Genomic DNA, 26,346 nt, shown 5'->3' with positions numbered 1-26,346 from the left:
AGTTTACAAGTCTGATAATTCCTCTTGTCCTTACACATGAAAATTTTTCTGAAGCTAGGGAGGACTGGAGTTATTTACAGCAGTTGTATGTTGCTGAGTCATCCTTACTTGTAAAAAATAAACTTTATTGCCACATCTGTAAAAAATGCAGCACAATGGTATTGTAACTATTTTCTATTTCTCAAAATCAAACAAACTTTGAGAACTCTGAAGCCACATTAACTTAGTCTAGGTGTATGGCTTCATTATTTACATTCAGTTTTGTTTGCACCATGGCTGAATAATGTATATAGCACTTCACAACTGCTAGCATTAGGGGGATTTTTTTTTCTAATTTAGAGAAGTTATTCCCACAGAATGCAAGTCATTCTCCAGTGTAGCTCATGTAATGATTCCTGCTTTGATTTCTTCACCCTTACAAACTTGTGATTCTAGAAAATTTTATGCACTTTAGAAATACAATATAGTTAGAAACCATACAGTCAGTACATGATACTGTCTGGAGGGAGGATGTGTCGTGACACAATGAAGGAAAACCTTTCTGGAGGGATACCCTCCATGGCGATTATTCCAAAATTACAGGCACATAAAGGAGAAGAATACCTCCAGATCTCTGCATTAACCAATCTTCAGAAAAAATGTAAATTATTAAACAGGAAGTGCCTTATATAGGATCCTACTCCTAATGTAATCTTTGTTGATTTTCTCTTGGTACATGCTGTTAAGATTGTTTGCTTTATCTAGAAATCATTTTAAAATGTCTGCTGGGAATCTGCATTGTATGCTTAAACTTGTACGTACAATAAAAAGAGGAGAATAAAATGTATTCTAATAAAGTTTTATGTCCACTCCAAATTAATCTTCATTTTACTTTAATAATTTTTTCACAGGAATAACAGCAGGAACTTACAAATACAAAAGATATGCTCTTGTTTCACTCATACTGAAGTGCTGATAATTTGTCTTAGGACCTGGTCCTGCAAAGACTTACACATGTGCTTAAATTTATGCACTGAGTAGTCCCTCTGAAGTCAATGGTACAACTGACACGGTGCAAAGTTAAGAACATGTGTAAGTCTTTGTAGGATCGGGACTCACCAAATCTGAACTGGAAGCCTAATTTTCTACTATGACTGCTTATGCTGCCATGTACAAATAGCATCTCGGTACAATTAGCATACATCACTGAAATATGGTATAAAGAACTAAGAAGCAACAGACCAGAGTTCTTATTTTGGAGGTGATCTTTTAAAAGAATATTGACACTTTCACACTCATTATCGTCTTGTTCCTGCTCTTTTTGAAGTCACAGGGAATTCTGCATAAATCTAAACATTTAAACATAAGTGCTCATTTTATTAGAAAATTTACAAAATTATAATATAGTTTAAGAAAAATAATTCAGCATTCTAAAAAACTCATATGTGAATGAAGGATTTTCCACCCCCTTAAAATTCTGCATATTGAACAATGTACATCAACTTAAACATGACTGTTGAAACAATGAGTACCTGAAAGAGATGTTTATTTTTGGACTGTGTGGATGTTCTGAGGCAACCACTAAGGCAAAATGAAATTCCTCATCCAGAGTCCAAAAATGTAGGGAGACCCTAAAAATGTAGCAGAAGCAATTCCGCACACTGATTTCAGTAGTCGAGTTTGTGCAGAAATGATTCCACTAGATTCATAGAGTACATTTTTGAGGCAATGGCAACTTGTCACTTCATTATCTTTTTGACCTTCTCCAGCTCCTCTATGGATTTCCACTCCTGGTTGATTGACATAAACTAAAAAAATAAAAAGAAGAATTCATAGAGCAAATTATTATTACAAAGCAAACAGTTATCCTCTCTAAAATATATAGTAAGTTTTGTCGGTTTTTTACACTATACAGCAACTTACACAATATCTTGTGTATGAAGAAAGTCTTCTAATAAATAACTTTACATTCTCTTTTTACAAGTAAACAGAAGTACAATTGAGCAATATATTTTCTTTATTAATTATCAGATAAAACAATTCGCATTTCAAATGAAAAAACATTACAATCTATGCACAGTAAATAGTTACACCACTCACAATAATTTTTTGCCTACTAAGCCTGACTCTCCACAAATATCTTAAGACTTTAAGAATGAAGTATTTAAGAACATAATATTAGGTTATTTCTGATTTTATGAACACACAGGGTTTAGCCAAGTATTCCATGTTGCATTTGCTCAGCACTTTCCAGAATCAGACCAGGAATGCAGATTTGATTGTATTCTTATATTAACATTCTGCTAACTCATACACTAAATATTATGTATATACATTCATTTAATTTAATCTCTAATGAAATAGAATATAGTTAATTAGCACTACACTCGACACCAACTTTTATGGACTGAATTATTTTATTCGTTACCTTTTGAGACTGGTTAGGATTCACATTTTCCCAAGGTTCTGGATTGCCAGACTTGTTAACGCTAAAAAAGAATTATGAAATTCATTGTAGGAAAAACAAAGAATGTTTTAGGGCCTGGTCTTGCACACCCTTAATCAGCTGAGTAGTCTCACTAGCTTCAGTGTAACTACTGACATGAGTAAAAACTACTTGCACGAATAGGGGTTTACAGCATTAGGCCATTAAACCTGGCAGAGGGATTGGCTTTTGTTTGCAGTTTGTATTCAGACATGCTGTCATTGCTTAATAAATAATAATATCATGTTGTGGTTTAGGCTAACAGTTACTGGAATTCTTAGCCTTATGGGTAAGGGCCCAGTCATGCTCACAGGTCCATTTTAAAACTGCCATAGACTTCAATGTTTCAAGCTTGGGCCTTAAATTAACAGTCAAACCATTTTTAAGAAAAAAAGCAGTGACTGATAATGGGTATCTAGATATGAGCAATCTCAGTCTGTTATTTAACAACCTGATTTAATATCTTAAAGAGGGAGTTATTAATAAAATACCTTAATGAGGTTAAGTGAAATAAACTGAATGAGATGGTAAAGGAAGTGAAGGCAGATTCTGGGTTATTGGCTACTGGAAATGACATATTGTGATCTGTGTACCTCTGTCTCAGAAGAAAAAATGTAAAAAGACATAAAACTTGTAAAAATGATTCCTTTTCAACACATTCCTCTGAGACATATTAAATGCTTTTTGAATTCACTATTTAGAACTTTGCACAAGAACATTTTAGCTCAAACTACATTTATAGTAAAGACAAAAAAAATTTTCTGAGCAACCAATTCAAAGCTTAATCCAGTTTGGGGAATAAAGACTGGAGTAAGTTCTTTACAAAAATATAATAGGAGAATTAATTATCTGTAAAATAAAGACATTAATTTAAAAAATCTTCTGAGTTTCAGATCTTCCCTAATTCTCCCCTCCCCACTCTGATACCCTGAAGTCAATGAGGTGTATCTGTTTAGCAAAGAAAACTCAATACCAAGCACATAACTCAGAGAAATACCAAATGGATTATGCTTACATCACATCACTTTTCGTGCGTAGGAAATACAGAGAAGCACTTAGAGCCCCAACTGCTGCGAAGCCCACAAAACCAACCAAAGGAATGAGCTGAAAGACAAAAAGTTAGAAGACAAGACTTTCAAGAACAAGATGTCTCTCTTGGTGGTCCATACACGCTGGAGACATGAATTACAAAGCTTTAAAGAAAGTGAAACCACCCGCAAAGAAAGGCGTAACATAGATGCCGATCGCACCATCTCACTTCCACTGTGTCTTCAACTTCTGGGCATTCATCATTTTATTTTTGAAAGTGCATTTTATTAATTTGGCAAATGTCACGTTTTAATGTAACCTCTTCAACATGCACTTGTTCATAGGACTCTTCATCAGTGCCAGGAAGGCAGATCGGATCATCTTAGGGCAAAGCTCTTTTGCAAACTTACTTCTTTGTTTTTCCTTAGCATTTGGAAAAAGCCCAGGTTGGCCATAGCTGCAGCTGTAGACCTGAAATAAAGGGTGTCCAGTTACAATCTCATCAGTGAGGCAATTTAGGTACCATAACTGGCAGAAGTTATTACACACTTGCTACATAATCGCCTATCACCACTAATCCACTATCCCAGATACACTCTGCCGCTAGAGGCAAGGGAGCCTGCATTTACCTGGCCTGGAGGAGAGGGCAGAAGTTGCACTGCAGACACAGCCTTAGCTTGGGGAGGCGTCCAGTCTCTTATATAGCACTGCGCACACCCCAGGAGGCTGGCTGTGTCCCAAGTCACGTAGCCCAGTGCGGAGGTCGTATAGACTGATGCACAACTTCCCCTTGCGGTCTCCTGTCTCTGCAAAACCGGCAGCATGAGGCAGCGTCTCCCCCTGCGGGAATACGTGGGGACCCGAGCTCCGGAGCGCTGCAGAGTTGTGCTTGCAGGTTGGAGGCAGGCAGAGCGAGGGGTTAGGTTCCAGAAAGGCTGCCGGCGTGGGGTGCAGGAGTAGGGGGCGGGGTTGGCCGCATCGGGTGCAGAAGGAGAAGGGGGGGGTTGGTTGCACGGGGTGCAGAAGGAGCGGGGGGGAGGGGCGTGTTGGCTGTATGGGGTGAAGAAGGAGTAGCGGACCTGGGGGAGGGGTTGGCTGCGTAGGGAGCGCGGCGGGTGTGCGCGTACCCGGGGGCTGCACAGAGGGACGGAATAAGGAAAGGGGGATTGGCTGCGTGGCCTGGAGAAGGGCAGAGGTTGTGGAGGGCCGGGATGAGCTGCATGGGGTGGCGGGGAAGGGAGGTGTGTGCACCCTTGGCTGCCTAGGATGGGGAAGGCGGGGGTGTATTAGGAGGGGTGGCTCCCCGAGGTGTGGAAAGGGGGGGTGGATCAGCAGGGAGAGGGGGCAGTGTAAGGGGGGTGGCTCCTCTGGGGGAGAAGGGGGATGGTATAAGGAGGGGTGGGGATAGAGGGAGTGGGAGGTGTAAGGGGGGTGGCTCCTCCGGGGGGGATGGCTCCATGGGGTGGGGATGGTGCAACTGGGGTGGCTCCGCGGAGGTATTTTGGGGGGGGGTGTGGCTCGGGCACGGGGGTGGTGTATGGGTGTGTAGGGGGCTGTCAGCTGCAGGGCTGTGCTGTGGAAGAGCCGGGCAGCTGCCGAGGGCTGAGGGGCAGCTCTCCCCCCTGCCGCTCGCTGACAGGCAGGGTTGCCGCGCCCTCTGCCCCTACTCCCTCCCCGCGCCTGGGCCCCTCCCTCTCTCGCTTCTCCTAATTGCCCCCTTTGGCTCCCTCACCCAGCCTGTCTGACTGGGCCTACTCTCTGCCCACCTACCGTGCTCCCCCGTTACCCTTCGCAGGAGGCAGCTGCTGCTTGGGGAGGGGTGGCAGGTGCGAGGCAGCTGGGCTGACAGCCTCCTCCTTCGCGCGTTTCTCCTCCCCGCCGCTACCCGTGCTGCGCGCAAAGCCCGAGCGGTGAGCGGGAAGCACAGGAGCTCAGTTTCCCTCCAAGTCGCCCCTGGCAGCCAGTAGGAGGAACTAGGGAAAGCCCAGCTTGCTCCTTGCACGCCCTCCCCAGAATGCTGTTGGGCGGCCGGCCTAGCGGCGTGCCACCCCCATTACAGATTCGTTGCAGAGATGATTCACAAACACAGTTTAAAGTATGGGCACCAGTTGCTGGCCTCTTGCTAGGACTGTCCCTGCCTGAGGGCAGCAAGTGGTGCACCAACACTGAGCACGAGCAGGAGGCTGGGGTTGGGCTACTGCATGGGGAGGTTGACTAGTTAGCCAATATTAGTAATGGAACAAAAGGCCTGGGTGGGTGGCTCGAATGGAAAATGAAATACAGATCCATTCACCCTAATTCCTGGCTTGATCAAAGACACCTTTGCCATGACTGGATATTGTTACCACTGATAGGTGTTCAGTAACCTGTGGGAATTGAGTTTGGTGGTCTCAGTCCATTCCCCACTGGATGTGTATCCACATGACGAAAAGCAGCATAAGGCGCAGCACTTGACACACATACAGCCAAAAAGGCAAGGGAGGGGGGAAGTAGTTAGGAAAATTAATTTTCTTGAGATAGTGCTTCAAGCTCACCCCTGACCCACCTTACCCTACGTGTTCTTTCTAAGGCCATCTCCCCAGCTTCTTGTACCAGCAACATCATTCATCCCTATTTTAAAGTTTAAGCATAACTCCAATATTCTGAAGCTCCCTCAGGTTGTACCAGGCAGGACCCTAGCTCCATGAAGAATGTGGGGGTAACAAAGGCAAAACATACAATAGTATTGATTAAAAAACACTAGAAATGTAAGGAGTTTTACCTCACAAATCCCAGAAATTGCTTCAGTCACTGAGAAGGGGGCATTTGGGACTGGACACATCTTCTAAAATCTTGGCTTCAAACATTCAGTGCTGCCCGGGGGCTCTCATGCCATTATGGGCATTGTTCTCCAAAAGCTTAGTAGGGTAAAGGGAATGGGGAAATCCCACACGTAGGAACAGAGAATGCTGAGCAGCGAACCACCATGGCAAAGACATCCACTAAATTAATATAACCATTTACTCTTTCACATCTGTGTCCCGATCCCAGATGCTACTTACATAGCAACGCCGAGTCAGCAAGTTGTTGAATCAGTTTCTGACACTCAGCTGGGTTTGTGGGTTCCTGTATAATTGTAAGCGGGCTGGATGCAATCACTGGCCTATTCGTCCCCTCAACCAGCAAGCTTTCAACTCTAGTTCCTTCTAAAGATGTAATCTCAAAGTTCAAAAAGCAGCAAGGATTAGTCTCCTAACTCTCACCTCTATGTCTCATCACCACAGGCCCTCAACAGCAGCCCTAGGGGTTTAGGGACCCCTGCAGAAAAATGGTAACACTTCTGGGTGCCAGCAACACTAAGAACATCAGGCTACTCCTTTGTAATGTGGAGGTGGGTGGCAGCAGCAGCATAGCTAACAAATTATGACAGTAATTTATAATCCACCCCCTTTCTCACACAGTAATGGGTTCCAACTTGTGGCCAGCTGTTCTCTTCACAGTAGTTGTCTCCAACTGCCATGGAATCTTCAACGCCCAGTGATCTCACCCCAGCCACAATCTGGGGTAACGCTATTTAGGGGACCTGCTTGGGGGGTTTCTTATTATACACAATAGGAAAAAAAGAAAACAATGCCCCATTCTGAATTTTAACCTTAGGTTTTGTATTTTACTTGAGTTTCTTCGCATCACCTACAGGAGAACAGTCCAAAAGCTTTCCCCTGACAGAAACAAGATTACATTTCTAAACCTCTTGCCTGCCAAGTTAAAAGCAGAAACAAAGAGTCACTTGTAAAAATATTTAATCATGCCCTTCCAGATATCAGTGTATTTTTAACAAACATTTCCAATTACAATGCAAATGCATAAAGGATGATGGAATGTAGGAGGAAAATTGGGGATTGACTGACAAAATTCAGACTGCAAAAAGATTGTCAGTAAAAACACTACTCCTCCCCACAGCACCAATTACCACTTACCTTTGGACTGTCTTGTTTAAATAGGTTTGTGCTTGTAGTGGTATCTCTGTGTTTCACTACTAATCCAACAACAGATGATAAATTCTTTTGGACAAAATGGGTTTCCAAATTCACAAAAATAGACAGCCCACCAAATGGCAGCTTCATTTCACTGATGCTGTATACCTACAATAGCCAAAAGTGCTTCTGGCACGCCTACTGCTAAAAATACTATACAAGTTATATGATGCATGTATATATATTTGAAGATTGCAAGGAACGTACACATGACTTTAGGGCTCACAGTTCCCTAAGTCAATGGCACTTAATATACTTTATTAATACAAGCACTTTGTCCTCAGGATCCTCTGGCACTTTGCAGTATTCGTTTTTTTAAATTATAGAAAAGCCTTTTACTTCTGAAGATCTTGTATCCAAAAGCCAGAACAGACCTTTAAGTATGGATATAAATTAAAAATCCTTAACTATCCCACTGTTTCATTTTATAGATGATTGAAATCGTAATTTATCTGAGGTCCAGACATATTGGACTATCTTGTAGAGATGCAATATTTGTCTGACAGTGACTTCTGCAAATAATCTGGGAAATGGATTAAAGGGTGAAAGTAAGTCAGTTCAGATAATAGTCACCCCCAAGGTTTTTCCTCTTACACCAAGACATCTATTTAGCCTCCCCAGATTCTAACTGACACTAATCAGTAGAACTATTTCTTGCAACTTGTTTGTGAGAATGATCTGTATCAGGATTACCAGGCTAACTACACCTCATACACTTTGAACTTTTTGAGTACACCCCCTCTGGGCCTCAGGCAATTCTCTTTTTCTTGGGGTGAAATCATGTTTCTCTCCTATTCTCAGACCAGGTGCTAGGTGGCAGTAACCTCTGTATCAACTGTGATCACCTTAGGTCTGACTTCGGCTGCCATTCTATTCCCTCTGGGGCAATGACAGTGATAATTAGTGACCAATCAGCTTCTTTAAAGCAAAGTATAATTTATTTAGACCAAAACCATTTCAGATTAAACATTTTAAAAACTATAAATCAGAATAAAGTCCATGCCTATTTTCTCTTAATGCTTACCATTCTGTGAATCTCAGAATCCCCAGTTCCTCTGGGCTCCTTCCTTCCTTGGTTGCTCTATACAGCTTGTCTGCTTAGACAGCTCGCTGATAAGTCAACCCCCCTGCCCACACAAGCTTTTTAACACTAAACTTTTGATCTCTAGTTCCCAGCCTGGCAAAACAAGATTTACGGCATGTTGGAGACTAAATGTAGGATCCCTATGTCTAACACCTGGCCTCAACTGTCCTTTTAGTGTGTATGTAGGTATTCTTATCTGGGAAGTCATTGTATTGCAGTCCTGTACAGTTCCCATTGAATTCCAGCATTATAGGCATATAAAACATTCTACTAAGACCAGTGCAAATTAGCACAATGCTTTCAGACGGCAGTCTTATAACCCAGTACAAAAAAATCATCCCCTCACTGACCTAGTCAGATATACATTGTTCATACCATTATTGCATATCAGTATTCATAGATCAAGATGTAGCAGTTCCTACAGTATTCATAACCATAGTACATATCCACTGCACTGTCAATCTGATTTTGGGAGCTGAGGGACAACAGGAAAGGAGTCCTTATAGGAGTTGAACATATACTGCTTGAAACCAAAGCAAGTCTGTGGCAGCCTAATATATATCTTACAGTTTTATTCTAAGGGCTCATCTACACTTGGAAATTCAATTTTGATAAATTTTCAGATAAGCCCTAAGAAAAAGACTTTGATGCAGGATAGAACTTATTACTGGATAAAGACTTTTTTGGTTTGTGAAAGGCTTGGCTTACAATTCAGAATAAAAGCGTAGTCCATATCAATCAGCTATGAGGAAAAGTATGTAATAACTACAGTGCAAGGGACCCAAAAATTAAGCAAGTCTCTGCCACTCAAGTTTAGTTTATATCAATAACAGGCCTTAATCAGAAGAATGCTGTCTGAAAAATTCAGTACTTTTAAAAGACTTATATTTAATGCAAACAAGATTTTAACTTTTATTTTTCCTTTAACATGAAAGATTTTTGTAATCTAGAACAAGTAAAAATTTGCTATATTACATACAAAACCAGAAAATTATAATTCAATATTAAAAAGCAGTACAAACACAATATAATGAAAGTTGCAATCCATAGGGAAAAATCTATGCTTCAAATGATTATTGCAAATATAGCCTTGTGTAAAAGGTGAACAGCATGAGAAAAAAAGTCATTTATGCCCCTTTTAATTTCTTTATAAAGTATAAGTGTGGCATGAAAGGTCATTTTTTCTAAGCGTTTTCTTCTTTGCACTAGATATTTAGTTCTTGTCTAGTTTAGAATATTCTGTGGACCACTGGGAGCTAGTAGGATCATGACAATATTACAGTACAAAAGTAGTAAAAATCTTACTGAGAAGTGACTTTTATTCAGACTTTAAAAATTTAATTTTGTTAACACCTACTTAATTCAATCATTCAATGGTTTGGAGAAAACAAATCTTCATTAAAGATTTAATACCCTTGTGCCTTCAGTTAAAGGCAGCTTTCAATATACAGTGCAAATCCTCAAAGATTTCTGGCTGTTGTGGATGGCCCCTTTGACTGTGTCAGACCTCTTACTGGTACTGGTCTTAGGAATCGCATTCTGGCTCACAGAAGTGCTGACTGACTGGGACTCGGAGATAGAAGGTCCCATGGAAGACCATGCTTAATACTTCTATGTCAAAAACCAGCAGAATGAATATATATAAAGCCTTTCAATTCTTCTTTCTATACTGTAAGGAAGGAAAAATGGGTACTATAAAACTTTTCTGCCCTTTGTTTTTTAATAACAATTTTAGAAGAATTGTTATAAAAATCATGCATTTCTAAAAGATTATATAAAAAACCCACCAATTTTTGCATATCATTCTTCAGATTTTTCTGATTTAAGAGGATACTTCCTTATTAAATAATTTTTCATAAAAATCCAAATCTGTGAGGGTTAATGATGGTTTTACAATCTTCAGTGATTTTACAAAATGCTCATGTTTCACACAAGTTGCTTCAAGTCCATTCTCTTGTAATGCCTGCAAAGCAGCCTTAAAAAAAATACAAACAAAAACCACACGATTTAGAGAATTTGAAATGTTTTCAGCTTTATCAGGAGCTCCGACGTTACAAATCGATCTTTTCAAAACTTAAAAATAAAAATGAACTTTATGTCCAGTGTTTCGACACAGTACTGTATGATTCAAGATAAAAAAAACCAATAGGTATACATTACATGAAGTCAATTTATCAGATAATACAAATGTTAGTTTGCCTTCTCTATTCTTCTATTCCAAATTCAGTTAATACTTTTTAACTCACTGCATCCAGTTGATTGGGATAGAAGACATATCCTTGGTCACTTAATTCTTCAGATGTTCTATCTAATCTCCCCCTTCCTCAAGTATTTGTGGACACATCTCTCTTGCCCTAGGCTTTTTCTTCCTGATTTATCGATGTTAATTTCAGCAATAAATTCTATAATGTGTAGTACAAGGAAACAATTTATCTGGATTTTAAGTAAGGCTTTGAAAAGGAAAGCAAGAGGGTAAGTTCTGGAGCAAGTACTAGAGTAGTCCCTTACTCCAACTAACCTGTAAATTTTGTCAAAGAAATCCATCAGGTTTGTTTGGCATCATTTTATTTTTTTGTAAATTAACCCATGTTGCTTATCATTCACTCTTTTAAATGCTCCCTCTGCTTCAATGAGAGAGTAAACAGAACCCAGCAGATTCTGGTAAATGCAGGTAAGAGGGGCAGAGCCACTTTGGTAGCATGCTCCCAAGATGCTCTCTGATTTTTGGAGGGGCAGGTCTGGAATACAGGAAGAGAAGGCACTCCTCACAGCGTGCTCATCTCCCTACACACTGGATATGTGCCTAGGTTGTTTCTACTAAACAGGAAATAATTTAGGCTCCTTACTTGCATTATTTGAAGGTGTTTTTGAGCACTGTGTGTTTGTCCAAGGATGGGAGCTCTTGACAGGAAGAGAGGGATTAGAACTATCTTTCTGCAGGACTGGATTTACCCTCCTTCCCAAAAATCTAAGTTAGTAAAGTTGCATCATCTGCCTTCTCCATACCATCTGCTGCAGGGAGAGTTTCCAGGCTCCACAAACTATCTGCTTCTTTTGGATGCCTCCACAGGAACAATTTATTCTAAATTTGCACCTAGTTCAACGTCAGTACTAGCAGGTCCCTTATTTACTGGGTGTATTTTATTGGTACAACATATGTTTTTCACTCAGCTGGTATAAATTTTTTCACATCTGTCTTACCCTTTTCATTAAAAATTGAGGAAAAGTACAAATGTCTTAGAATATTCTATAATTTGGCCTCTCTCCATCTAAAGTATTCACTCACAGCTTACTTCACTGATTAAACAAAAAGCTCCTTACCTCCTTGCAGAGATTTTCAATATCGGCTCCAGAAAAGAGTTTGGTTTGAGCTGCTAGGTATTCTAATGACACATCAGAATCTATTGGGATTTTTTCTGTGCAAATTTTCAAAATAGAAAGCCTTCCCTATGATACAAGCACATTACAAAAGACAAAGGACAGTCACTTATGTACTATTTGTTTAGGCCTATTTTCTGCCACCTTTACTCATGTTGACTAGTACTTTACTCTGCAAGTTCTAAACTCAAATATACTACAGTACAGTAACACCACACAATATTCTGCTTGTGATCAATAACTGCCAAGAAACAAAAACTCAGTTTACCACAGAGTAATCATACGATGCATTGAAGGTGGACAGTAAGACAGCAGTTGAAAATATTTACTGGCAAAGCTCAATAATGTATAATCAATAATGAATAATCAATAATCAAACTTGACTTGAATTCTGAACGCTAGCAGTTTGAATGAAAATCTAGTTGGGTTGCCAGGTATCTTACTGGTCTGTAGGACACTAAGATATAGTTTTCCGGCAATATCCTCACTAATTCCAACAATTTTTACATCATCTCACGATTTCTTAAAATCATGAATCACTGGATCTTGCTGCCCTTTTTTTTTTTTTTTGGTTTTCTTTTGTACCTTTGTGCTCCCGCCCCTAAGCTGGTACAGGCTATCTGAAGAACTAGAATGCAAGACAAAGAAAACCACAAAAGAATGTAGAATGCTCAACTATCTATGCTATAAAAAGAAAAGGAGGACTTGTGGCACCATAGAGACTGACACATTTATTAGAGCATAAGCTTTCGTGAGCTACAGCTCACTTCATCAGATGCATCCGATGAAGTGAGCTGTAGCTCATGAAAGCTTATGCTCTAATAAATGCGTCAGTCTCTATGGTGCCACAAGTCCTCCTTTTCTTTTTACGGATACAGACTAACATGGTTGCTACTCTGAAACCTATCCATGCTATGTTGGCTGTTGGTGGTTTTTTTTTTTTTTTTTAAGTAAGGAGTTGGCAATACTATAAGCAGATCTCTCAGCAATGCTTATGGTTAAGGTTGTCTAATACTTTCCATTCTAAGTCACTTTCTTCAATTGCTTACACCTTTACCCACATTTTAACCTTTTGGACTGAAATATTCCATGTTTGCCCTCTGCTTCAGGCTGACTTTTTCTAGCAAGTTTCAGAGAAACAGTTCAGTTTCCAAGAACAAGGCTAGTACAGTAACTCCTCGCTTAACGTTGTAGTTATGTTCCTGAAAGATGCTACTTTAAGCGAAACAAAGTTAAGCAAATCCAATTTCCCCATAAGAATTAATGTAAAAAGTGGGAGGTTAGGTTCCAGGGAATATTTTTTTGCCAGACAAAACTATATTTTATACACACACACACACACACACACACACACACACACACACAGAGTAAAGTGTTAAACAATTTAATATTGTACACAGCAATGATGATTGTGAAGCTTGACTGAGGTGGTGAATTCAGAGGGTGGAAGAGGGTGGGATATTTCCCAGGGAATGCCTTACTGCTAAATGATGAACTAGCACTCAGCTGAGCCCTCAAGGGTTAACACATTGTTCTTAATGTAGCCTCACTCTCTACAGGGCAGCATGAATGGAGGGAGGTGAGACAGCATGGCAGAGACATACACTATGTGTTTGTGTGTGTGTGAGAGAGAGACACTCACATTACCCCGTTAAGTAGACTGACCCCTCTCTAAGTTCACTGCCTTTTTAAGTAGATCAGGAAAGTTGCGACAGCAGCTGCTGCCAGCAAGCTCCTTCTATCCTGAGCCCTGTGGTGTGTGTCCCCCTGCTCCGTGGAGATGCGGGTACAGGAGCGGGGGGGGGCAGGAGCAGGGGGACACCCTGACATTAGCACCCCTCTTCTCTACCCCCCCTGCACAGCAAGAAGGCGGCTCCTGGTAGGAGCTCCAAGGCAGAGGGCAGGAGCAGCACATGGCAGTGGGGGGAGGGACACCTGAACTGCCCAGTAACTGCACACAGGGAACTTAGGGGAGCTGATAGGAGGGCTGGCGGACCACCCTGGTTCCGAGCCCCCACCAGCTCCAACGGGCTGCTCTTTCTGTAAGCAGTGGACAAAGTAGGCAGCAGCCAAATAACATAATAAGGGAGCATTGTGCAACTTGAAACGAGCATATTCTCTAATTGATCAGCAAGCTAACAATGTAACAACGTTAACTGGGATGACTAAGTGAGGAGTTACTGCAATTTAACTGACCTACGCACAGGCAGTTCTGGCACTTCCTAACTTCTGAATGCTTGATTTTGCAAATATATCATCATCAAGCATTCAAAAGTCAGGAAGTGCCAGATATGCCTGTGCCTTGGTCAGAGTGTCTGAAGGGTGTACGTTTTTATATACATTTAAATGCTATTTTATAATCCAGGCTGCTTTCATATTTATTTTAAAAGCTGGACATTTAGTAGTTAATCTTCAGTGCAAACAGTTACCCACTCTTACATACATTATAGTACTATAACTCTTTTTGTTGTTGTTAAGAAACAGTATACCTACAACTTCACACCTCTACTTAAATTTGTGTACAGATTTATAATGCATTACCTTCTGATCTGGAGGTGGAATATAGATGATCTTGTCTAACCTTCCAGGGCGCAACAAGGCATCATCCAACTTGTCTGGTCTATTTGTTGCAGCAACTATCATGACATCTTTGTTCAAAACTTCTTGAAACTCTAGCTTAATGAGATTATATATGCAGCAAATTAGATGGGTATACAGTGTTTTATATGCTTTGGGCTACAGGACAAGTATAATTTGTAAGTGTCAACTAAGAGGAGAAAAAGAGAGGCAATACAATGAATAAATGCATATATCCATATGTAGTCATATTCCTTTTCACTACAAACCTTTCTACTTTGTGTAGGCCAATATACCAATATGTAATACAATGAAGAAGAATCAATATCCATTCTGGTAATGCATATGGAACTTTCTTGTGGTCAGAGTCTAGCAAGATTGCGTGTGTCAGACTGAGTGCAGAGATGATGTAAGATGGTGATGGAGGGTTCTTCAGTATGCCAGAATGGGGGTGAGGATGTAATTTCACCACCTTGAAATCCATTTTAACAGCATAGCAGGAGCATGTTAGCTATGCCCAATGTTGTATGTAAAAGAAAATATTGGGTACTATCAAGAAGCTGACAAAGGCAGCAGAAAGGTAATGTTTTAATCTGTGAAAGCCAATGGTTTAAACTTCTGGAGCACTTTGGCAATAAAATCTACCCTTCTTCCTATATATGCAAGTGTACATACCTGTCTCTCCTTTTCGTTTTGTTCTTGACAATCACCTTCAAGCTGTAATTTATTTCCTCTTCTCTCTGTGACTTTAACGCCAACACCATCTAATTCATTAAGAAGGACAGAAAGAACCTTCTCTGGGGCACCATGTCCAGTTTTGCAGGCTGATCGAGATCCTAGCATAGAATCAATCTCATCCAGGAATATTATTGCTGGAGTATGTGCTCTTGCTTGGCGAAAAACCTTTTATTGGGTTCGTAAAATAAATTTAAAATGTTGTAATGCATGTATAAGCTCCACCATGTCAACTGAAAACACTTGTTATATATTTTCTATACTTTTACTTAACTAATTCACTGTAAATAAGTATTTATTTACAACACTCAGTGGAGACCAGTCTGGTTTACATTTACTGTATAGCAGACTCTAGGAGCCTAACCTAATACTAAGATAAACCAAAGAACAAAAAGCCATACATAATAGGTAGATTAAAGAAATGAGTTTGAAAAATAACTTAGGGACATATGCTCAGCTGACGTAAATGGCAATAGCTCTTCTGAAGTCAATTGAGCTGTATCCGTTTACACCAGATGAGAATCAGCCCTCAAAGTCTTAAAAAGCAAAAACATAGGAGTGATGGTAACTCAGAGTAACAGCCATGTTAGTCTGTATTCGCAAAAAGAAAAGGGGTACTTGTGAAGTGAACTGTAGCTCACGAAAGCTTATGCGCAAATAAATTGGTTAGTCTCTAAGGTGCCACAAGTACTCCTTTTCTTTTTATAGGAGTGATGAATACTTTATACAAAAATAAGCAAATTATACATCATATGTGATTAAAAACCAAACCTGAGACAAAATCTTCTCTGAATCTCCAACGTAAGGTGAAAAAAGGTCAGCACCACTAACAGAAAGAAAGGAACAATGGCAGCTTGTGGCCACAGCCTTCACCAGAGTGGTTTTGGCACATCCTGGTGGCCCATATAGGAGAATACCCTTTGGCTGACACAGTCCCATTCTCAAAAAAGCCTGAGGAAACTTCATAGGCCATTCAATACTCTGTAAATACAGAAAGGATGAAACATTTGCAGTGATGTATCTACTGACACATTAGCCAGTAAAACTATTGGATACACTACAGCCCTTTACCTTGTTGCATTATCACAGTGGAGATCAATGGACATACTCCAATTTGACCCTCTTTGTTATAAAAGAGATAAGGCAGTGGGTAGGGCATTCTCTGAGAGGGCACATTGGTTGACTAGAACTCACTTTCCCTTTAGTCTGAAATAGCCAAAATGTATAGATTCTAAAGCAGGGGCTGGCAAACTTTTTGGCCTGAGGGCCACATCGGGTTTCCAAAATTGTATGGAGGGCCAGTTAGGGGTGGCTGTGTCTCCCCAAACAGCCAGGCGCGGCCCGGCCCCTGCCCGCTCTCCGATCTCCCCTGCTTCTTGCCCCCTGACAGCCCCCCTAGGACTCCCGCCCCATCCAACCCCACCCCCACATCCCCGATGGCTCCCCTAGGACTCCTTCCCCATCCACACCCCACTCTTCCTGTCTCCTGACTGCCCCTGGGCCCCCTGCCCCTAACTACCTCCTGCTGCCCCATCCAACCCCTCCTCTCATTCCTGACTGCCCCCCTGGGACTCCTGCCCCATCCAAACCCCTCCTTTTCCCTGTCCCCTGACTGCCCCCGGAACCCCTGCCCCTGACTGCCCCCCGCCACCACATCCAACCCCCCCTCCTTCCTGGCTGCCCCCCCAGGACGCCGCTCCCATTCAACCCCCCCCTGTTCCCCGCCCTCTGACTGCCCTGACCCCATCCACACCCCGTCCCCTGACTACCACCCCAGACTCCCCTGCCCTCTATCCAACTCCCCTGCCTGGAGCACCGGTGGCTGGCGGTGCTGCAGCCCTGCCACCCAGAGCACCAGGACAGGCAGCCGCGCCACCTGGCTGGAGCCAGCCACCCCACCGCGCAGCACAGAGCAACGGGTCAGGCTGCGGCTCTGCAGTTGCGCTGCCATCCAGAGCATTGCGCCGGCAGCGCAGTGAGCTGAGGCTGCGGGGGAACAGCAGGGGAGGGGCTGGGGGCTAGCCTCCTTGGCCAGGAGCTCAGGGGCTGGGCAGGAGGGTCGCCCAGGCCGTAGTTTGCCCACCACTGCCCTAAAGGGTTGAGGGTAGTTGGAATGAGATGGGCATATGCTGAAGCAGTAACTGCCCTCTACTGGCTGATGTGTTAATTTGCTATGGTATGCTCCTGGGTGATATATTGAGATTGTAAATTTAATTACACAAAGTGCTAGAGCCTGTGTATAGGCAATTTTAGTTTGATTTAAGAAAATACAAAAATGTGTTTTAATATTTTAAAGTAGTTAGGAATAAAATTTTAAATATGAATTAAAGACCGATGCAATTCCCATAAGAACACTTTTCAATACTGCACCATATAGAACAGTTTGAGGTAGACGGGAGAAATTATAGTTTTGTTTAAATGTATTCTGCACTCTACCTGTTTTAACTTTAATTTTACATCTTCAAGACCACCAATTTGTTCCCATGTAACGGGTTTAAAGTCAGTTAGTCCAACACTGCTTCGAAAGGAAGATGGCTGAATTTTTTTAAAAGCTTCATGGAAGTCTGCCAGGTTAATCAACATGTGAACTGAATCCTGAAGAAATACACAAAGAACAAATACAAAAGGAAAGCACTGTTTCTCCTTTGCGTTATTAATAATTTACATAGCTCCATTAGATGTCCACAGAATTTTTACAATTTGTCAAATGTAACTGACAAAGAAGAGAACCCCTATACTAAAGAGTTTATGTATGACAGACAAGTACAAACACATACCAATAAAATAGTGTGCATTCATTGTGGCTGGATACATTTTTTGTTATGGCACAGGGCTGGACACTTCTGTAAGAAACTGATGTTTGAGAGAGTATCTTTGATTTTCTCCTAAATCTACTCTACTTCCACCATATGGGACTCTAGTGAGGGAAGCTGCTGATAAACCCAGGGTTTAGGGTCACTACATACAGGATTCCTAGTTCTCTCTCAAATATGAGACAATGGTCCCCATTTACTCACGTACCTGTTCCAGTAAATACAGCAGAATGCATTTAGATCGACTATATGGGCCAAAGGCATTAACATAACCCAGTCACTGTCCAACATTAAACAGTGTTAAATAAGGTCTGGGGTTTGCTATACATAGACCTCAGCCTGTTTAGTACCCTGGCACATACTCCATTAAAAATCCTTTTAACCCTTAACAAAAGAAAGGAAAAACAGTTAAAGCATTTGAAATGTAAAATATTACATAAGGCTTTCATTTTAACAGCATCTCTTGCTCCCTTTACTTTTAGCTGGAGAAAGTCTTCAGATGGAGAATACCCTTTTTTGACAGTCTTTTAGATGATATCAAAGATGGCAATAACTGTCCTTTTGGGGAAAACAGAAGTTAGTTGAGATGGGCTGGAGCTGCTGTTCTTGAAGTTGGATCCCACCATCGCGTCTGGGATTCAGCTGGAGTTGATATAGGTGATGATGGCATATGGGTCCCTCTCTCTGGCCCAGATCAGGGTCCCAGGAAATAATAGGGATGATAGCCATTATGGTGAAGCTTGTTCTAGTAACTAATTATTCTTCACAAAGTCTCTTTCTTTAAAGACCCACAAAGGAAACTGTGTGGAAAATAGCCCATCCATTCATTATTTTGTCCACCAATTAGGCCTACTTTCTGACATACCAATTCTGGTCTGTTGATTTCTGGTTTCATACTTTTCTTGTTTACTAAGCATGATCTTAATACAGTCCTTGAGTTCTATTAGTAGGCCTTTTTGTTTGGACTAATTCCGTCTGTTTCCTATTCATAACTTTTCCCATCAAAATTTGTTGTTATAGGCTACTGTGATCTCTTATGAATTTCCATGTCCTTTTTAGAGTTAAGCTCACAACTAGGGTAAATTTGTAGTCCCAACCACCACAACATATCTCCTCACCTCAAACATTCTATAGAATACAGGCTTGCAAAGATCTTGGATTATGGATCTATTTTTCATCCTCAGTTCATGCTAAATTTCATCAAAGGCCAGGCTGATCCCTGGTATTGTTCAATGTTCTCCATATTCTTCTGGTCTACATTAGCAAACTCTAGCCATAATTCACCACCAATGCAGTTCCTCAAATGACATCTGAGGTAGAAGCTTTAAGGTAGACAGGACTCAGGTGTTTCCTACCATGTCACCTAAAAATGCCCCACATGAGTCCTGTCTACACAACTAGTAGCTTCCATTGTTGCTACCATCAATGACGACTTAGGGTTACCGAGTTTGTTAGTATAGCCAGGGGTTCTCAGGACAAATTTTTTAGTGGCCTCAGAGTGCGGCCACCAACTCTTGCTGGTGGCCGCTGTTAAAATTTTAACTAAAATTCCTAATTAAGTTTAGGAAAGAGAAATAAATATACACATATACATGTCCAAATCATTCCAATTTATTTATGTTGAGATTTTTTGCAGACTCAATAACAAAAATAATGTACACTTGTCTCTATTCTTTATTGGAACTAAACAGAACAGAAACATGTTCTTGTCTTTTTTCTTCTTGTTTATTGTGTGCTTTGGGTTGCTTTTTTAAAGACTTTCTGGCTAGTGAGTCTGCTGCTGTGAAAAGTGATATTAACCAACATACAAATAGCACTTTTCACAGCAGAAGACTTACTCAGCGCTGGCAAGCCCAGGACAAATTAAGCCCTGAATAGGTAGGTGGGTACGGTGGCAGTGGGGGCCAGAGGAATGGGGAGAACGAATGGAGCAGCAGTGGGGAATGGATGGGACACCAGGGAAGGTGGGGAACTCACTAGCAGCCTGCTCCTCCAGCATTTCTCTCTCCAGAAGGGAGCAGGACCCAACCCCTGCTGGCAGTCTCAGGGGAGGGGCCACTGCTTTGCGGCAAGAAAAGCCCCTGGTGGCCATATGTGGCTGGTGGCTGCATTTGAAAAATGCTGGATAGATACAGCTCTACAGGCAGAGCATGAATCTGAGGGACACTGTATTCTCCACATCATAGTGGAGAAATTCAGCACAGGGCTAAAAACCCCACTGTCTGCGAGCTATTGGACCTTCTTCCTTCCCTCCAGTGGAGAGTTTCCTGCAGCCTGGCAAGCTACCCCCTATATTATGTTTGCTGAAGTCTACAGATTTCATAATAAAACTTAATAAGCTGCACTTTGCAGAGGAGTTGGCAGCGTACACAGCACAGAGGTCAGCAATTTGGTTTATTTTTTCTTTGTCCATCTTTTGACAGAAGGGCTGCTTCTGTCAGGGCTACTGGGCTCAACTTTATTTTAATGATCATTTTCAGTTTTTGTACAGGATACATGGTGATGGAGGTTCTATAAATAAAATGTTCCCCTGTTATCACCACCTGGGGAGGAGGGTAAAGTGCTCCAGCATCTCCCATAGATTCTACGATTCCAGAGATATTCTGGATCTCGATCTCACAGAAGCACTCCTTGACTTCTTTTCTGCCCCTCCACTCCACCTTGATGAACAAGGGAGCAATCAAAGCCTTTGCTCCCCTTCTCCTAGCAGTCCTGACTGAGGGGGAAGAAAGATTAACAAATAATGCTTCCCTGAGACCTAGATCTACAACATCCCAGAAACATTACTGCAGCACAGTAGGGAATTGTAACTATTCTCTTCTGGCCAATATGTTCATGCAATATTAGACACACAAAATAAGTCTCTATTTGTGCAAACCACAACACAAACTACTAAATCACTCACCTTATTAAGGAACAGAATTTTATATACATTGCCTGTAGCTTATAGAAGAGACCTTAGGTGGAAAAATGTATACAATTTGCTCTTCAATTAAAAACAAAACAAAACAAAACTTACATTCTCTCCCTTGTACAACACTAAAAAGCTCATGGAGAGAATAAAGATATTCCACATCACCTTTTCACTCAAGGAAATGGCAGTCACTTGATGACTGGATTGAAAGACAGAAGCAAAGCTTATAATTACATCTATAACATGTTTTCTAGCTTATCTGAATATTATTTGAATATTCTCATCCCTGAATTATTCATTTTATATATTAAAGTAGAGTGATATTAGTGTGGAAAAAGTGATAAATGTGAATAATGACATCTTTCTGGTTTAATCTGACTCCTTACCAAACAGCTGTGGAGGACAGCCTGCATAGCAGCTTCTCTGCAGAGTGCTGTAAGATCAGCTCCAACATATCCAGTTGTCATTTCTGCTAGGTTAATCAAATCAACATCAGTGGAAATAGGCATATTAGAAGTAATCAACTGTAGAATAGACCTTCTCTGTTTAAGTGTTGGTGTCCCAATGATAACCTAAAATAAATACAATAAATGGAAATTTATCAGTGTTTTGCTATATTTCTCTCTCACTCTTTAGCCTTAGGTAAGTCACTTGTGTTGTCTGTATCTTAGACTCCCTCATGCAAATTCTCCTCTTTTCACATTGTTTCACAAGGGACTAATTAATGGCTCTATAACTCTGAAAATATAAAGCACTATATGAGTACTTTTCATTTACACTTATTTAATTTTCCAGGTTAGTAGCATTTCAACAAATAGATGTTTTATAAAAGAATGCCACCTAGTGTCTAAAGTCATATTTGAAAGATGAATCAAAAGAAGATTTAACAGTGAAATAATTATTTCCTTTCAACATAAGAACACAAAAGCCTAGTGCAGTGGTTCCCAAACTTGTTCCACTGCTTGTGCGGGGAAAGCCCCTGGTGGGCCGGGCCGGTTTGTTTACCTGCGGCGTCCACAGGTTCGGCCGATCCCAGCTCCCAGTGGCCGCGGTTTGCTGCTCCAGGCCAATGGGAGCTGCTGGAAGCGGCAGCCAGTAGGTCCCTTGGCCCACGCTGCTTCCAGCAGCTCCCATTAGCCTGGAGCAGCGAACCGCGGCCACTGGGAGCCAAGATCGGCCAAACTTGCGGACGTGGCAGGTAAACAAACCGGCGCAGTCCACCAGGGGCTCTCCCTGCACAAGCGGCGGAACAAGTTTGGGAACCACTAGCCTAGTGATAACACTTTTCTATTTAAAAACTGTACAGGACACAAATCAGATTAAAAAAACCCAAGGAGAACGATTAATCTGTGCCCTGTTAAACAAAGCTAATCGCTATAAAATTAAGTAACACATGGAATAAACAAAGAAAATATGACTGCACAAAAATGTAATTGAGTAGCACAAAAAAGGACCAACAAGCCCATAACTATAAAACTGAGTAGAGAATGTGCATAAATTATTGAAAACCTGCTAAAATATTATCAAAATTGTGTATTTCACTTGTTAATAATGCTGTCCAATCCTGAAAATTTAGATAAAAGTGTGAATGCAGTACAGAAGAATTTATTAAATTTGAATTGACTGGGATAATCTTTCTGAATTACTGATATTAGGCCATGATCCTGGAATAGACCCTTGCATCGAGTTTGTTGCAGGTTCAAGGTTTTAGTGAGTACACAGACAGACAATAAAGGAAACAAGGATGCATCACTTTGCTGACTGTATTTTTTGTCAATTTATTTTGACAACTGTAAGTTAGTATTTGATGTCTGAGAGAGATCCTAAAACACAAGCAAAGGTGATATATTTTGTAAAAATAATCAAATTAGTACATTAACTAAAATGAGCTCTCACTAGAGCACTCTGCTATTAAATCTTTCATGCGAGGGGCAAAAGGTGTCAATTTTGTGTGTGAATTACCATGGTTGTACCTGAACATCGCCACTTTATGCACAGTCCAAAGAGTCCCTAGAATGTACTACTTTTACATTTTAGAAGTAGATTTAGTGCTTACGAAAGGTGCCACTAACTGACAGAAGTTAGTCTTGTCTATCTTAATACATTATTGCTAATACTGTCCGCTCTTGCTACCACCAGCCAGCTCAGCTCATTGCTCCCAGCCAGGTCTACACTAGAAGATTTACTGGTACAACTCCTAGTCTAGATACAATTTATACTGGCAAAAAAGTACTTTTGCAGTCGAACTTATACCAGTTCAACAAGCAAAATGATGAACAGCAAAAGTACTTTTATGCTGCATAACTGCACGTACACTAGGGTTTTTGCAAGTACAGAAAGGTTGTTAAAATAATTCACAACTATAACCAATTTTGTTGATAATATGAGTGTAGACCTAGCCTCAGTTAATCAAGTTTCATTTGCATGGCATCTGATATCATAGGACTACTAATTCAGCAGGTGTCCATTGAGACTTCCTAGAAAAACAGGGTATAGATTCAGATTATAAAGCCACTGTGATCATCCAGTCTAACCTCCTGTATAACGCAGGCTTCTTACAGGACTTCCCTGAATTCATGTTTGAACTGAAGCAGTTCATTCAGAAAAATGTCCATATCTTGATCCAAAAATTTCCAGTGATGGGAGAATCCACAAAAATTTTGATAAGTTGTGTCAATGATTACCCCTGACTGTTAAAAATGTATGCCTTACTTCCAGTCTGAAAGTCAATTTCCAGACACTGGATCATTTTATGCCCTTGTCTCCTAGATGGAAGAGCCCCCCCTTTTTTTGGGCCATGTAGAAGCTCATAGATGGCAATCACCCCTTAACCTCACTTTGTTAAGATAAGAAGATTGAGCTACTGGACTTTATCACTATAAAGCATATTTTCCAATCCTTTAATCATTCTGGTAGCTCCTTTCTGAACCCCTTCCAATTTATTAACATCTTTCTGAAATTGTGGACACCAAAACTTCAGTATTCCACAAGGAGTTGCACCACTGCAAATTACAGAAATAACTTCCCTATTCATATTCAATATTCTTGTTTATACATCAAAGGATTGCATTAACCCTTTTGGTCACTGTCATACCAGGAGTTTGTGTTCAGCTGATTATCTACCATGACCCCCAGTCTTTTTCAGCTACTGCTTCCCAAGATAGGGTCCTCCATTCTGTAAACATGGCCCTGGTTATTTATTCCTAGATATATAATTTTACATTTGGCTGTATTAGAAAAACCTCGTACTGCTTGCTTGTGTCCATCTTACCATGCAATCCAGAGCAATTACCTGTCCTCTGCATTATTTATAATTCTCCCAACTTTTATGTCAGCTACAAATTTTATCAGTGACAACATGAACCAACCCCTGTGAGACCCACTAGAAATAAACCTGATCGACCACGATTCCCCATTTACAGGTTTCATAATGTAATTGTCAGCTAGCCAGTTTAATCCATTTAATGTGTGCCATGTTAATTTTGTACCATTCTAGTTTTTTTTATCAAAATGTTTTGTGGTACAGTTAAATGCCTTACATCAGTTTAAGTTCATGTTTAGTAATATAACCTTTAATCAATGATATAAAAAGCAAGAAGGGGAAAAAACTCTCAAAGCATCATTATAAAGCAGCAAAAAGGTAACTTTCTTCTCCTTTGTAGGTCACTGATCTACAGTGAGAAATAGGGCATCAAACCCAATCAGCCGACATGACACTGCAGAACACTATCACTAGGCCCTTCTTCAGCAATTTTTCAATAGAAGAAAGATAAATGGTATTAAAGCATTAGAACAAAACATGAGGAACAGGCTATGCTCACCTCTCGGTCAAATCTACCATGCCTCCTCAGTGCAGGATCTAAGGCATCAGGCCTGTTTGTCGCTGCCATGATGACCATCTCATTTTCACTGCCTATGCCGTCCATAAGTGTTAACAATTGAGCAACAATACGATTTTCAGAGATGCTGTTTGAACTTCCCCGTTTAGGGCATAAAGAGTCAATTTCATCAATAAAGAGAATGGTTGGTCCCTCAGTGGACAATTCCCTGCCTTGTTCAAAAACTCTTCGCAAATTCTCTTCACTTTCTCCAGGCCTTGAGCCATATATAGCTGGACCACTAATGAAAAGCAAATATGCCCCCACTTCCCTTGCAACTGCCTTTACGAGAAGAGTCTTCCCCACACCTGGAGGGCCCACCAACAGTACTCCACTACGGACAGAAAGACCCAACTTCTTGAAGGTTTTGGGAAAACGTAAAGGCAAAACAATCATCTCTTTCAAAGAGCTGCCCAAATCATCCATTCCTGCAACTGAAATTTGTGCAGTGTCCTTTGACAAGTGTCTGTACCATTCTAAAGTGACTACCTCCTTAATGTTTATATTAGTTTTGGGAGCTATCAGGCCAGCTTGTTCTGTCGAAGCATCTACAGCCAGTATTTCAACACACACCACTGGATTTCCAGGAATTGGGGAAGCAGTAACAACATGGTGAAGAGAAACATACACATTTCTCAGTAGCTCTTTGACTGTCTCCTGTAGTGTTCCTTCTGGGGTGGATTTTTTCACAGTAAGGTTCTTAAGGACCACTTTCACGGTTACTTTTCTCAACCGGTGGCAGGCCAAAAGCTTCAAGTGACAGACACTCAGGGTGAGACCTTTCAACTTGCTTGCAGCTAAGCCTGAAGTTTTGCATTTCAGATCAAGCTGCAGGTAACCATCAGCCAAATCATTTCTGGGCCAGGCGGTGCACAAACAGCAGCCACCAGGAACCGTGATCCTAAGTGGGGACCCGAGCCTGGCTCCCAGAGAGGATAACGTGGCAGGTCCCATCCTGCATCTTTGTGTGCCTTCGTCCCCTGGGTCTAGGGGGAGCAGCTTCAGGAGAGCAGCCGCCATAGCCGATATTACACAGGGGTGACGGCGAAACACGTGCAAAGCGAGCCCCCTCGCCACCACAGCCGGCCGCCGACGTAAGGGCGAGGATCTTACGTGTGCACGGCACCCTGTGGCCAAGGGCGCTCACTCTCCAACGCGACCCCTCAAACCACCCGCCCCCGCGGGGAGCTGGCCAGGGGGCACTCCCCACCCACACGGAGGCTGCACTGGTGTCCCGTCCACCCCCCGGAACATACAGGGGAGCCCCCAGCCAGGCACAGGCAGCTCGCTGCCCCCAGACCCGCCGGCCCCCCCCACGCCTGACAAGCCCGGGGATGGCGGAGCGCCCCCCCCCCGTTATATCGTTACAGGCGGGAATGGAAGAGCTGGGCGGGTTCTCGAGCCCACCAGAGACCAGGGCACGTCGCGGGAGCAGAGCTGCGGGGCAGCCGCAGTCGAGCG

General features: G+C 41.6%; 2 protein-coding genes across 4 annotated transcripts; both read right to left on the bottom strand.

The window, feature by feature from the left end:
- Positions 1-855: 855 nt before the first annotated feature.
- Positions 856-5,443, bottom strand: LOC311527844 (normal mucosa of esophagus-specific gene 1 protein). 2 transcript variants are annotated; one of them, XM_084642233.1, is made up of 5 exons: positions 5,264-5,443; positions 3,904-3,964; positions 3,480-3,568; positions 2,408-2,468; positions 856-1,787 (listed from the first exon to the last, which is right to left on the bottom strand). In XM_084642233.1, exons 2-5 carry the CDS (start codon positions 3,946-3,948, stop codon positions 1,719-1,721), a joined length of 264 nt encoding a protein of 87 aa, XP_084498359.1. In that variant the 5' UTR covers positions 3,949-3,964; positions 5,264-5,443; the 3' UTR covers positions 856-1,718. The 2 variants fall into 2 exon arrangements, with proteins under 2 accessions (XP_084498359.1, XP_084498358.1); XM_084642232.1 differs by lacking the exon at positions 5,264-5,443 and adding an exon at positions 4,123-4,454.
- Positions 5,444-9,603: 4,160 nt separating this feature from the next.
- AFG2B (AFG2 AAA ATPase homolog B) lies at positions 9,604-26,173 on the bottom strand. Of its 2 annotated transcripts, XM_084640447.1 has the most exons (9): positions 24,829-26,173; positions 21,394-21,579; positions 17,717-17,875; positions 16,052-16,261; positions 15,221-15,448; positions 14,510-14,644; positions 11,912-12,037; positions 10,378-10,565; positions 9,604-10,259 (listed from the first exon to the last, which is right to left on the bottom strand). In XM_084640447.1, exons 1-8 carry the CDS (start codon positions 25,903-25,905, stop codon positions 10,413-10,415), a joined length of 2,274 nt encoding a protein of 757 aa, XP_084496573.1. In that variant the 5' UTR covers positions 25,906-26,173; the 3' UTR covers positions 9,604-10,259; positions 10,378-10,412. The 2 variants fall into 2 exon arrangements, 1 of the variants encoding a protein (XP_084496573.1); XR_014713200.1 differs by lacking the exons at positions 9,604-10,259; positions 10,378-10,565 and having other exon boundaries at positions 14,510-14,640.
- Positions 26,174-26,346: the final 173 nt, after the last annotated feature.

This window comes from Lepidochelys olivacea, assembly GCF_965140295.1.
Source record: "Lepidochelys olivacea isolate rLepOli2 genome assembly, chromosome: 10".
NCBI classification, from domain to species: Eukaryota; Metazoa; Chordata; order Testudines; family Cheloniidae; genus Lepidochelys; species Lepidochelys olivacea.
The sequence above is the reverse complement of the archived record's forward strand: the minus strand, read 5'-3'. Positions and strand labels throughout refer to the sequence as shown.

Bases quoted from the DNA above. Each gene is read 5' to 3' on its own strand.
- LOC311527844 (XM_084642233.1), bottom strand. From the start codon at position 3,948: ATGGCCAACCTGGGCTTTTTCCAAATGCTAAGGAAAAACAAAGAA. The intron at 2,469-3,479 runs GTAAGCATAATC...ATTCTTTTTTAG, and splicing joins CGCACGAAAAGTGATGTGAT to CGTTAACAAGTCTGGCAATC. The intron at 1,788-2,407 runs GTAACGAATAAA...TTATTTTTTTAG, and splicing joins ATCCTAACCAGTCTCAAAAG to TTTATGTCAATCAACCAGGA.
- AFG2B (XM_084640447.1), bottom strand. From the start codon at position 25,905: ATGGCGGCTGCTCTCCTGAAGCTGCTCCCCCTAGACCCAGGGGACGAA. The intron at 16,262-17,716 runs GTAGAGTGCAGA...CTGTATTTACAG, and splicing joins TAAAATTAAAGTTAAAACAG to AGTATTGAATGGCCTATGAA. The intron at 10,566-11,911 runs GTAAGGAGCTTT...ATTTTTTTTAAG, and splicing joins TTGAAAATCTCTGCAAGGAG to GCTGCTTTGCAGGCATTACA.